Below are 13,548 nucleotides of genomic sequence, written 5' to 3' on the forward strand. Positions count from 1 at the left end.
GTGCACAGTACATACCCATGTGCTCTGCCGTGCATGTGAAGACTCGGACTACGCTTTACTGCAATGGTCCCGTCTCGCGTGCAGTTGCAGGTTTAAAAGGAGCGTGGTTTTTCAGACGCAGAGCAGTGTAGTTGCCAGACCAGGTCTGTGAAGCATTTAAATATTGAATATTCCTTGCATGTCCTGAAAATGTCAATCCATACAGCAGTGTGATGACGATGATAACTTGCATATCATGCGCTGACGATTACTTTTGAAAAGTTTCTAGAGCCAAATTGCATTATCATCAGATTTGAGCCTTCAGCTCAACTCCCTGCCTGGAGGAGGAGGACTGGACTGAGCATGACGTTGGGGTGGAGTCGGGTGCGTGTGACCCCGTTTTCTGCACCTGCACTCTCCAGGGTGGAGACAAGGGAAGGCAGAGTCGGTCTGGAGAGCCGCTGAGATCCACACGACAAATGTGGGATGCGGTGACCTGAATAGAGGTGTGCGCGCGTTATATGCAAAGTCGCTCAGCATCTTTGCAGGTACGTTTCGTGACCTAGGAGGAACGTGTCTTTTTCTCTCTCTCTCTCTCTCTCTCTTCTCATTTCAAGTCGGAAGGGCCAGGAATGCGGTTGTACCTCATGTAGAGCATGACGTCAGATGCTACAGTACGTTATGAACTCTTTTATTACCGAGAGCTGTAATTGCCTTATCAGGGACTGACCTCTCCCCCGAGACGTGTCGGTCGTGTTCATTCAAGAGAGGTCTCCTAAAGTGTGTAATGTACAGTACATGTTCCGCTCGATTAAAAATCAATCAGTATTTAGAATGATCTATTTTTTTTGTTGATCCGTCGAGATTCTGCCTTTGATTATGAGCAAGTGTTTAAGACTCCTGGGAGCCTGTATGTGCGTTAATTGATCTCAACAAAGGCAGCAAGACACACACACACACACACACGCACACACTTTAGAAAGCCTCAATATTCACATTGACATACAAAGACACGCACTTCACTCCACATAACGGCACATATCAAACCATTTCAAGGATAATTGTACGCTGCTGAAGCAATGCCAAAAAAGAGATGTGTAAATCAAGAGCGTGATGTGGAGTTTTATTGTTACTTTGGGTAGGTGTTTTTTTTCCCAGCAGCAGCCATGCAGTTTGTTGAGGATGGGTATTTTGATCTGCATTGGGTATGATTGCAGAAGGTCGCTGATGATGGCATTATCATTCTGGTTGGCCTTGAGCTTTTAATGGCAGTGGCGTGACAAATTTGAGTTTGACAAGTTTGAGCTTGAGTCTGGACAAGTGGTCAGCCCCTGGCTAGCCACAGCGGTTTGTCCAGCCAGCGTGCAGTGCAGTGAAAGTCTTTTAAAAAGAGTGCTTCAGGATGCGGGGTGCTGTGTGATGATGTGTCAGCGAGTAGAGTCATCTTTCTTTTTTAAGTCAAACGGGGAAGGGAGTGGGGTGGGGTGGAGAGGGGAGGCGTCGGTAGAGCAAAGAGGCCGGTCAGCAAAGAGCTTTGCAGTGTAAAAGCAACTCTATTCTTATTGATGCTGAGGGTTGTCTTCCTGCCCCCTCTCGCCCTGCTAAAAAAGACTCCATCCAGTCTTAACTTCTGTTGAATGTTCTCTCAGTCCAGAGGATCTTCGCTTGTCTCGTGGATTTCTTTTCTTTCTTCTCTCTCTGTCTCTCCCTCTTTCCTTCTTTCTATCAATCTTTTTTTTTTCATTCTTTCTCTCTTCCTGTTTGTCTTTGTTGTTTTTCATGAGTTTGTGTGGTGGCCTTGGCCCCCCTCACTGCCACCTCATGAGAAGGTGTGACACACTGCCTACCTGTTTCTCCCAGTGAGACTCACACTACACACACTCACTCGTACATACACACACAAACACACTCGGGACGAGAGGCTGTCGTTGGGTTGTTTCGGACATTTGGCTTACCGATGGCTTGCTGCTCCTTTCCTAACAATCCCGTATGTGATCCACCCCCACCTCCTCATCACCCCAACCCCAACACCTACCTACCTACCTACCTCCTCTCCTCTCCAACCTAAATCTCAACCCATGCCAAACTAAAATGACCCTCAACCCTTATCTTCACTTTTGTTGTGTACAAACTGCCTTTGCATTCCTCTGAACGTTCCTCTGAAGGTGAAGTCTCACTTTGCGGGACGTTTACGATGCGAGTGCATCTGACCTTGTGGTTTTTATCTGACGTCCAACTTAAGACCAAGCTTCAGAGATTCTTTAATGGGACAGAAACGGACATTTCTGTGGCCATGTGCAGTAGGACTTGTGCTGATTGAACTGGGTACACCTACCTGCTTGTGCTTTATTGATTTTAGTTTATTATTGTTATTTTTTTAAATGTCTCAGTTGTGACTGAAGATGACTGAATTTTTAATGTATGCTCATTTTATTTTCTGTTTTTGTTTTTATTTTCTAGTGATAATTTTTGCTTATTGACTGTTGTTGCTTGATGCGCATGTTCAACTGTTTGACACCAGTAATATGGATGAAACTAAACACATGGTCACGTTGTTTACCCTCCTCCCACCTGTCACACTTCCTCCCAAACTCTGCAGCAAGCTCCCAAGCCTTAAATGTCTTGAAATGACCTTTGTTTGTTGATACAAATTGTATCTATTTCTTGATTGTACAAAAAATATTTATGAAATGTACAGTATCACTAATATATATAGTTATATATATATATATTCACACACATATAAAAAAAATCCTAGTTTTATGTAAAGAAAAAAAAATAAAGAGCAAAGAGAAGACGAATGGAATAAATATTAGTGACACTGTGTGTTACTAAGAGTAGCCCGTGGGAATTGCTTTCCCTATACTGGGCACAGACACCTAACAAACAAGGACTTTGTATCCCTCTTGTCTTTTCTCTTCTGTAACGCAACGGCACTCAAGTTAGAACACTCTGCTCTCTCTTTCTCTCTCTCCCTATCTCTCTCTCTCTCTATCTATCTATCTGGTGTGCTCACCGCTCGGCTGTGTGCATGCGTTGAAACATCTCTGTAAATATGGAGAATTGAAGTGGCGCTGCTTTCAGATACAGTATATAGCCGGTATACAGTACCCTCTTCCCCCTGCGGAATCCCCCCAAGCTTATAGAGTCAGACCAGCCCAATGGGGACTGGTGCCAACCCCAGTGTTTTAGGAAATGTTTACTTGTTCCGTTTCACCCCCTTAGCACTTGGGCTAAAGTGATCTTTTTTTCTTTCTTTTTTACTGTAGATGTATCTAAGCTATATACAGTATTATTCTTGCTCTGTGTCTTGAATACGCCCACACACATTTGCGTGCACCCATACACGCACACATACTCTATTTGAGAGACACACACACACACACACACACACACACACACACACACACACACACACACACACACACACACACACACACACACACACACACACACACACACACACACACACACCAGATGCTGCAGCATGTTCATAACTATGGTGATGCAGAATGAGTTTCCATGACGATAGGGCAGGCATTTTCAAGGTGAGAGAGGAGGAGGAGGAGGAGAAAAGGAAAAAAAAGAAAAGAAACTCTTCTTAATGTCAGAATGCACTCAATCTGGTGGTTGAGCAGGAGAAATGGCTGTGGGCATGCAACCACTGAAGACACTGAAGTGAATTTTCTATTCAAATGAAGAGGTATAAATATAAATATAGACATATAAATATATGATTATGTAAGAGCATGTGGTGAATATGGGGTGTATTTTTATTTTATTTTTGCTTTTGTTTTTTTGTTTGTTTCCTCTCAATCCTGGCTCTCAACCTCACAGCCTTACTGATTCTGTGATTCTAGGTGTTGCGAGTGCATGTCTTGTCAGAGACGAGGAACCTTAAGGCTGCCACTCTGAAGTAGATTGTTACAGAATCCACTCTGTGCTGGTGAAAAAATGTTAGTAGCGTTTTTTATTTGCAAGAAGCAGCGGCAGCAGTGCTCGGGTTAACCTTCCGGTTGCCATCTAAGAGAATGGAGGCTTCTGGGCTTTGGGATTTGGTTTATTTCCTGTTTACCTGTCGAGAAGAAACTTGGTTTCAGGGTTTGTGAACTCTGGCGTGTAGAATATAGAAAAATGGAAAAAGGTTACAAACCAGCGGACATATCCTCGCCCCACCCCAGCTATCCTCAGGAACTATGAGATTTAATACTAATGGATAACCATACCGGAACAAAACAATATTCTTGATGTTTGCTATTAATTAAATGATAATTGCGCTTCTGAAAAAAAAGTCCAATTTGTGAAATAGTGCAGATCTCTTGTGTCCTCAAAGTTAAGTTGAGCTGTGTTGTAACGTGGTTTTTGCACCGTTCAAAGGGTTATCAGAGTGAGTTTTGACCACTTCAGTCTTGTGTTGTGAACATGCAGTAGTAGTTTGTTTTATTCTTTGTTGAATGAAACACATTTGCTTTTGAAGTTGTTTTAAAAATGACAAAATGTTAACCAAAAAAACAACTTTATTAAAAACTCTTTGGGTCATCCGACTCAAACAAAATGTAAGTCTTAATGACAAAATGTGTTTGTTTCCTTAAATAAAGCCAAACTATTGGTTATGTGACAATTGGTGTGTTTATTGACTCTATCCATAAACTTATCTATCTATCCATCTATCTATCTTAAAATGTATACAGTATTTCCAGTTATTTTCTCTGGTGAGTGATGTTATCTCACATACTAAATACACAGCTAACATGTTTATAGGCCTACATTATTGATGGAAGAAGACAATCCATCTGGTGTGGTAGAATGTTGCATGTGGCATCTGCGCCTCCATGTCTTTAGTGTTAAATGTGCATTTGCAAATCCAAGGACTGTGTCAGGAGGTGTCGAGAGAGAGAGAACATCCAAGAGTCTTTTGTTATTAGGTTATTGTGTTTGTTTAACCTGTTTTTGTGCTGTATGTATGGAATATTTCAAGCCAATTGACTTTTATTTTAAGCCAGTCTTCCATGTGAGTTGCAGTTAATCCCTTCTCTTGCATATGGAGATCAAATGATCCACTGCTGCATCTCAATGCCAAGCTCCTGTAAAGGGGATATGACATGTCTGATGATACACAGGGGGAGTAGCCAAAGCAGGGGACCTTGACACTAGATACTGTCTCTCGACGGGGACTGTACAGCCCCCTGGAGACACTATGGACCCCTGAGGAGGAGAGGGGTGATGCTTAGTTACCATTGGGGTGCATTTGTTTATTTTATTTTTTTAATAATAAGGGGGGTGATGGCAGGCGTATGATGAGGTCAAGGGGGCATTGGAAGGCTTACAACGAGGTCCAGGGGGCGTTTATTAAAACAAAACAAAAAAGGTTGAGAGACCGACTGCACTTGGACAGTACACATTAACCTAATACCTCCCATCCTTTATTGTTGCTTGTGGCCTTTGGATGCCAGGAAAGACGTTTTCTTCAATGCATTCGGGATGTTGAATGGGAGGGAAAGCCTGCTAGGTGCTCTGCCTAGGTTGGCAGTGGGAAAATCTCCACAGAGGCGTGGGCGATGTAGAGGCAAGAGGCCGCAAGCAGAAGATAAGGATGAGAGGTGGGAGTTTGAGCTGGACCCTCGCAGTACGGCTACACTCAAGGTCTCATAATGACTGTCGGCTTAAATGTGGAGGAGTTTCTCGATCAGCAAACTAAACCTTTTCAGCTTACGTAGGACTCAGGCCAGGCTTCTCTGATGCCTTAGGTTTCCAGCGTAGGTGACTTCTGTTGGATTCATTCATTGCCAGGCATGACGCACTTCTCAAGGGTAAAGATTCACAGACGCCAGTCACAGGTTCAGAAATGTAAAAACCCTGACACACATTTGATCATCAGTCATTGGTGTTGGAAGAAAAGAAGGGTAAAGCCTACATGTTTGAATGCTGGATACAAGCATGGACAAACTTTCATGGCCTCTCCTTTCTTGACGTAATGAAATAAAATGGCTCAAAATAATTGTTTACTGTTTTATTATGCATTATGCATTCTGACATGAGACAACTTTATGAACATTTTTGCTTTTCTAGACCAACAGCCCTGTTGGATATTTAAGCTGCATTAACCCTTTCAGTTAACATGTACTGATTGTCCATCACAGGCAAGAGGCTTTACAGTGCCACTGTTACAGGCAGATAGAGGACAAGACAGTCTCATAATAAGCATCAACATTTTGCCTGAAGGTTATACAACTTTCTGTGAAACAAACAAACATGTTTCCACAAAAGTTTAAAGGTAGATCATTTACATCATAATGGTACATATTGAACGTGGGGATTGTGGTCCAAAACCATAGCAGACCATAATGGGCCAAGCAACAATGAAAAAAGTTTTCTCTGCTACAGAACTGCTTCTCACTTATTCATAAGCTGTTGCCTTTAATCTGGTTATCAAACAGGTAACAGAATGCCTTGCATCATCATGTAGTGACATTTCCAAACACTAGGGGGAGCTGGCAACACTAAACATCCCCCTGCCAGTTCATGATGCAGATGCCATTTTACTACAGGATCAGTCTTAAAAACTATGACACATTGTTCTTTTTTATACGTCTGAACATACAGTGTTGATGTTATGACAGATTTTGTTTTTTATTACTTTTAAGATTCTTAGTTGTTCCCACAGCAGTAAATACGAATCATATTTTAATGTCAATGTTAAATAGGAACAATAAATACAATTCATCATCACTTTTCACAATACATAAAATTAACACAAACAAACAAAATCAAGTATGCAGCATGTGTTCAAAATCCTTTGACATAAAATCCAATAATTTAATGTAGGTCATGAATGAATTCGACACTGAGCGAGACAGAGACAGAAAGAGCATGCGACTGGTTGAGAATGTCTGAGGAAGGATTAGAGAAGACACCGGAACAGCCTAAAATTGTTCCCTACCGCACCAAAGCTCAGTCCAAGGTTAAAACATAGCCATCCACGAACACTGAAGCTCTATAAAGGGACAGAGGACCGACCGCAAAACCCTAACTATCCAATCCACTGGACCGAACACCCGTGAGATGGTCATTTCACATTCATAAAGGACTTGAGTACCACACAGTGTTATAGCATACAGGTAAGCAAAATCCGGCTAGAGCTTCATACATGAGTGCACATGAGGTGGGGGAAAGCATAATTTACATTTAAATACCTTAGATGTCATGACAATGAACTGTAACCGTGTGTATGCCTGTGTGAAATAGGGATAGCAATAGAGAGATTGACAGGGAGACAGAAAGAAAGAAAGAAAGAAAGACCGAAAGAAAGAAAGAAAGAAAGAAAGACCGAAAGAAAGAGTGTGTGTGTTGTAAATGTTTTTAACGGAAATGTGACAGGTTAGTGTCAGTTTGGAGGGTGATATTTTTGTGTTCATGGGCCCATGCTCAGTAACAACAGAAGACACAGGGGGCCTATACTACAAAGCTGGTTCAGGATTAAACCAGGTTAAGTTAAGAGGTAAATCATCTAAGAAGAAGAGCCTGGAGTACTCATTTTAGATTAGATGATTTACATCTTAACTTAACCTGGTTTACTCCTGAACCAGCTTTGTGGTATAGGCCCAGGGTGGCGTTGGGAAAGGGAGGCCAGGGCAGTAGCTGTAGTAGTGGACCATGGCTAATAAGGCCAGCCTCAACCAAAAGCAGTGACACTAGACTAGAGAGACAAGGGCAGTTGCAATACTAGTGGACCATCGCCTTCAGGCCAGACTCACCTCAACCAACTTTTGATCATACAAACAGTCTCTCTCACACACACACATATATACATCACACAGACACAGAGTCAAGGCTGTATGTAAGAGGGGTGGGGGAATAAACATGAAATATTTCTAGGGCCAAGTCGCCAGGAGAGCCCTGGATGTTTGAAAACCGCAAGGGTTCTTAAAGGGGGGAATGAGGCCAAAGCATTGATCTTTTCTAGCGGCCCAACCCATCTGAACAGGCCACATACACATTCATACAACAGTACAATTCAAACATTCAAACAGTAGCGATCCTATTCCCCCTCCCGATACCAAATCACTCCTCACCTCACCCCAGGATGGTGGGACAGGGCAATTACTTGGGTTGCGCCCTGCACATAAACATAGTAGTCTCATACTCTGAAACAACCACGCGCACACACACATGCACGCACGCACGCACTCCGGGCCTAAGTGGCCTCGGCCTCCGGCAGCGCTTGGCCGAAGAGCAGCAGTAGCTCGTGGCTGATGATGAAGGTGAAGAAGTAGACGCAGAGGTCGGCGAAGACGTCCCCCATGCGGCGGTAGGTGTCCATGGAGCGGTTGATGACCTCCGCCGGGATGCCCGAGAGCAGCAGGGCGGCCGTCAGCACCGTGGTCTTGGCCTTCTTCTCCACCTGGTGGGCAAGTAAGGGGGGCAGGACACCAGCACATCATTAACCCCTTAGTGCAGGGCTGGGGAACCTATGTCTCGAGGGCCATTTAGGGCCCTTGAGGCCGTTTTATCCAACCCCCGAAATATTTTTAATGTTATGCAGCTTCACATGAAATATGAAATACAGTATTTTGTACATGAATCTTATAAATGACATTTTCACTACAATTAAAGCGGTATGCCACTATTTTGGGGCTTAATACAGTTAAAATCGTTGGCTGGGGTTTATAAAGGTGGTAAAGTGTCTTATTTTTCATGTTAAGCATTGTCTTGCTTTAAGACAAGTTAAAAGAGGGAATATGTCGCTAAGCTAGTGAAAGTCAATTGATCGATCCATTGACTTTCACTAGCTTAGCGACAAGCTCCCTCTTTTAACTTGTCTTAAAGCAAGACAACGGCTTACATGAAAAATAAGACACTTTACCACCTTTATAAACCCTGGCCAATGATTTTAACTGTATTAAGCCCCAAAATAGTGGCATACCCCTTTAAGTTATATTCAGGGGACCTAGAGAAGGTGGGGTCTGTTTTAAGGTTTCTGCCTTCAATATAGGCCAAAAATGCAGGGGAATATTCTGGTTTGAAATAGTGCGGCCCTCTGAGGACTTCTACGGTGCTCAGATGAATTTGAAGTGGCTCTTCGAATGAAAAAGGTTCCTGATCACTGCCTTAGTGCTTGCAGACTCTGTTATTAACTTATCGTTACCAAAATGGTAATGACCAAGTCTTAATCGGTTACTTAAGACTCTCTGCATTGTAGAGTAGTAGAGTAGAGTACTTTTATTGATCCCGAAGGAAATTAAGGTGTCTGTCAGCTTACATAAATACACAAATCCAAACGTACACAAAGAACTTACACACATAAATGCACATTACAGTAAAAGTATATCGCCTCACACACTCTCTCTCCCTCCCTCCCTCCCTCCCTCCTTCCCTCTCCCCCTCTCTCACACACACACACATATCCTCTCTCTCTCTCTCTCTAACCCCCCCTCCCCACACACACACACACACACACACACACACACACACACACACACACACACACACACACACACACACACACACACACACACACAAGGTTCTTGTAGGGCATCATGTTGCATACATATACACAAAAAGTCAAGATAAAAGTGTTCAGTACACATAAAAGAGCCAAAATAGTTCTAATGATTGTGCATTGTAGAAGTCCCTCAGTTAAAAAATAAAAGTAATAAAAAATAAAAATACGGCAGTTCACAGTAGCTTTTTCAGTGGTTGAGATAGTCCAGTAAGAATAAATTGTCAAAGCAATGTAGTTATGATGACCCTACTCTTTTTTGCTGATGCGCATCTGCTACTGTTTTTCTGTACATTTCCTGTGCACTTTGTATCTGCTAGTGATGTTGACTATGATTATGTCCTTGATTGTAAGTTGCTTTGGTTAAAACGTGTCTGCCAAATGCAACGCTATGTAATGATGTAGTTGAGTGTTTTCAGCAAAGAGTGAATAGGCCCGTCGACAGGGATGTCTGCAGTAAAAGGCTACGGATACAAGTGACATTCTGGAAGCATCCTGGTTCTTGATGGCCTCTCCACCTGGGCAATGGACGGGGGGCCCATATGCGGACTCCCGTCCTTGGCCTGTGCTTGTGGCCTCGTGTTTCGCTGACGCCCCGCCTCCGTGGAGAAAACAACTAAGTTTCACCGCTGTCAGCCTAGCCACAACAACTTTTAGGGGACTATTCTTCATTCACCATCCCGGATTGTAAATGAGAAAGCGACATTAGTTGCGAGATATTAAGAGATACACTTCTGTCTCCAGTGATGTCATCAAGAGGCCACAAGGGAGGAAAGTGAGCAAGGGAGGACGGGAGTTAGCATATTAGAGAAGAACCCAAACACTTCGCTTCAGTTGACACAAAGGAAATGTTTGGGTGTATGTTTGGATTACACTGAGGTCGAGTGAAGTCACATCTATTTATAGCCTGGTCTTACGATGCGGTCGTACTAATTTTGTGTGTCTGGAATTGCTGAATTGATAACACCAATTATAGGTGGGAGGGATGAAATTTGCTGAGGTTTGAAATGTCTGCTAATTTTGGCCATGACGTGCAATCTGCTCGTTTTGTAACGAGTCATCGTTAACCCTTTCCATTATACATACATATGCAAACCAGTAAATGATGAACAAAACAAATTATAGTAATGAATAAAAAAATAATCATCTTAATGCTCATATTCCAACTCATACTACCCGTTCGACATGATCACTCAAGTTACATGTAACCAAGTTGTATTCTACCGTGGTGTCACTAACATTATGTTGTCAATGTGTTGTGATTGCCAGATTCTCACCTTTGGAAAATACTTATGCAATCCCATGTAGGCCAGCTCCAGAGTAAGGAATGGTGCAAAGATGGACTGAAACAAGAGGTAAAAAGGGTGAATAGAAACAGCATCAGAAGACACAAGCATGACTATTCTACTCAGTCTACTCAGTGTGCCCTGGTGTTTATCCGGTCTCCTCAGTAGTCAACTGTACCATTTTATGGTGTTTCGCTTAGTCTAGTCCCTTGTGTTGTCTGATCTCTTAGATTGTATCTGATATCATGTATGTCACAAATGTTCAGTCTGTGACCAATAATTGGGCTCTGCGCACCTGATTTAGAGGCCATTTATACGAGGAATGACAAAATGGAAATGACAAAATATATTTATATTTATTCAAAAGTGTCTTTTGTTTGCACGGCAACCGTGCTCTCCCCATCCTATTCCATGACAGAGGTACCCTGAGCATTGTACCAGCTGAGCATTGTACCCTAAGGTAAGTACCTGCTGCACTGCTCCCTTGGGTGCCATTTGGGCTGCCCCCTTGCACAGGTGAGACATAAATGCAATTGAATTATGCGTAATGTGCATTGCGTGTGATTCCCAAGTTTGTCTTTCATTCTCCATCATCAAATAGGTATTTGCCTGCAGGATATACATGTTAGTGTTCAGAAGGGATTTTTGTCTTGATTTTGCTATGCATACAGGTGTTATTTTGTGTTAAGCACTGATGCCACACACATGCATCAGAGTATGCTGTGCAAAGGGCGCGTGTGCGCGCGCACACACGCGCACACGCACACACACACACACACACACAAACACAAGTCAACAACTTACCAAGTACTTGCAAACAAAGACTCTGACGAACACGGCCAAGATGATGCTGCCGATGAGCCGGAACAGCCGGAAGGAGTCCAGCTCCTCTGGCTCCGCACTGCTCTCCTGGGCGGCCTTCTCGTTGGCCAGCTGACCGCGGAGTTTCATGGCGTCGTCGAAGCGAGACAGGTACTTCTGCAGCCCCTTCTTGTGCGGGGAGCGAGAGCGGGCGCGGTCGTCCGAAGACAGCTCCCCCCGCGGCCTCTGTCTCACCAACTCGGCCATGTCGTCGTCGTCCAGGAGCACCGTGCTTCTCAGGTCATCGTTGAGGTCCGGTAGTGGGGAGCCCCTGCGCTCCGGGGTGCTGCTGGGGTCGGACAGGTAGGGAGACAGTCTTGCGGCGGTTCCAAGAGGGGGGGTCCAGGCATCGTTTCTGTCCAAGTCCAGGTGAAACCGGGGCTCCACCACACGCTTGGGAGATTCTATAAACACACAAGAAAAAAGTGCGTTCAAAAATGGCAACCTGCCCCCTTGTTTTGTTGTGTGTGAGTTTACCCACGAAGTATAGCCTAGTAAACGAGCGCCACACATTTAGGCTGGTTTATCAGGCTACAAGAAGTATTTATGACACGGTGCGAGTTTTGCTCCCCCTGCAGGAGACCCAGACACACCGCAGGCGGCCACACAGAGGCAGATGACCAATGTAAACAAATTAATGACGACAAAACCAACTCTCGGACATAGTAGTATCTACACTATTTTTACCCCTTCATTCTGTCAACGCAAAGTCATTGTGTGTGTGTGTGTGTGTGTGTGTGTGTGTGTGTGTGTGTGTGTGTGTGTGTGTGTGTGTGTGTGTGTGTGTGTGTGTGGGGGGGGGGGGAGAGAGAGAGAGAGAGAGAGGATATGTGTGTGTGTGTGAGAGAGGGGGAGAGGGAAGGAGGGAGGGAGGGAGGGAGAGAGAGTGTGTGAGGCGATATACTTTTACTGTAATGTGCATTTATGTGTGTAAGTTCTTTGTGTACGTTTGGATTTGTGTATTTATGTAAGCTGACAGACACCTTAATTTCCTTCGGGATCAATAAAAGTACTCTACTCTACTACTCTACAATGCAGAGAGTCTTAAGTAACCGATTAAGACTTGGTCATTACCATTTTGGTAACGATAAGTTAATAACAGAGTCTGCAAGCACTAAGGCAGTGATCAGGAACCTTTTTCATTCGAAGAGCCACTTCAAATTCATCTGAGCGCCATAAAAGTCCTCAGAGGGCCGCACTATTTCAAACCAGAATATTCCCCTGCATTTTTGGCCTATATTGAAGATTGTTACGAAGGCAAAAATATTCAAGGCGCAAGCAATGGGCAGTGCCTAGAGCTGTCCCCTTGGCTATTTCGACATGATTTATCTAGGACCAGACGGACAGGTTCGCTGCAATCGACGGAATTGAATATCTTCAAATCTATTACACATACAGAGTTCTCGTGTTTCGAAGGTAAGGGATGTTGATTGACTTGGTCCAAAACACTGTTGGAGGTCCGCAGGGCTGTCAGCTAATCTTGGCCATCGACTACTCATTGAATTACACGGCTCCTGACAACACGCAGTACTAGCATACGCACAAATTGTCTGGGTCGCTTATTGCTTAAAAGAACCCACGAAGAGACACACAAAGCATTGGCTAATATGAGTTTTCACTTACGACTTTTGTCTTCATTTTTGGTGTATCCCACTATTCTATTTAGTCTGTCTTCGGAATTCTTCAACAATTTTCGTCTCCGAATTTCAGCTCTCCTTTGTGCAGCAGACAGGGGCACGTTACTTTTCTCCTCCGAATTGCCAGCTGTGTTATCCTCAGTGGAGTCCATTCTAACACGTTCGGTATTATTTCATGTAATTATTACAGTTTCAGTGGTAAAACAGTGGCTCGGTTGTTTGAACAAGATAAAATATTTTCAATCAATGTAAGGGCGAGCAATGGTACACAGAGGCTACACCAAGC

General features: G+C 43.6%; 1 protein-coding gene across 1 annotated transcript; it reads right to left on the minus strand.

Moving 5' to 3' along the window:
- Positions 1-6,650: 6,650 nt before the first annotated feature.
- Positions 6,651-13,548, minus strand: camlg (calcium modulating ligand). The gene is made up of 4 exons (XM_063203905.1): positions 13,249-13,548; positions 11,569-12,029; positions 10,756-10,821; positions 6,651-8,380 (listed from the first exon to the last, which is right to left on the minus strand). Exons 1-4 carry the CDS (start codon positions 13,412-13,414, stop codon positions 8,174-8,176), a joined length of 900 nt encoding a protein of 299 aa, XP_063059975.1. The 5' UTR covers positions 13,415-13,548; the 3' UTR covers positions 6,651-8,173.

The sequence above is a fragment of the Engraulis encrasicolus genome, chromosome 7 (assembly GCF_034702125.1).
Source record: "Engraulis encrasicolus isolate BLACKSEA-1 chromosome 7, IST_EnEncr_1.0, whole genome shotgun sequence".
NCBI lineage: Eukaryota > Metazoa > Chordata > Actinopteri > Clupeiformes > Engraulidae > Engraulis > Engraulis encrasicolus.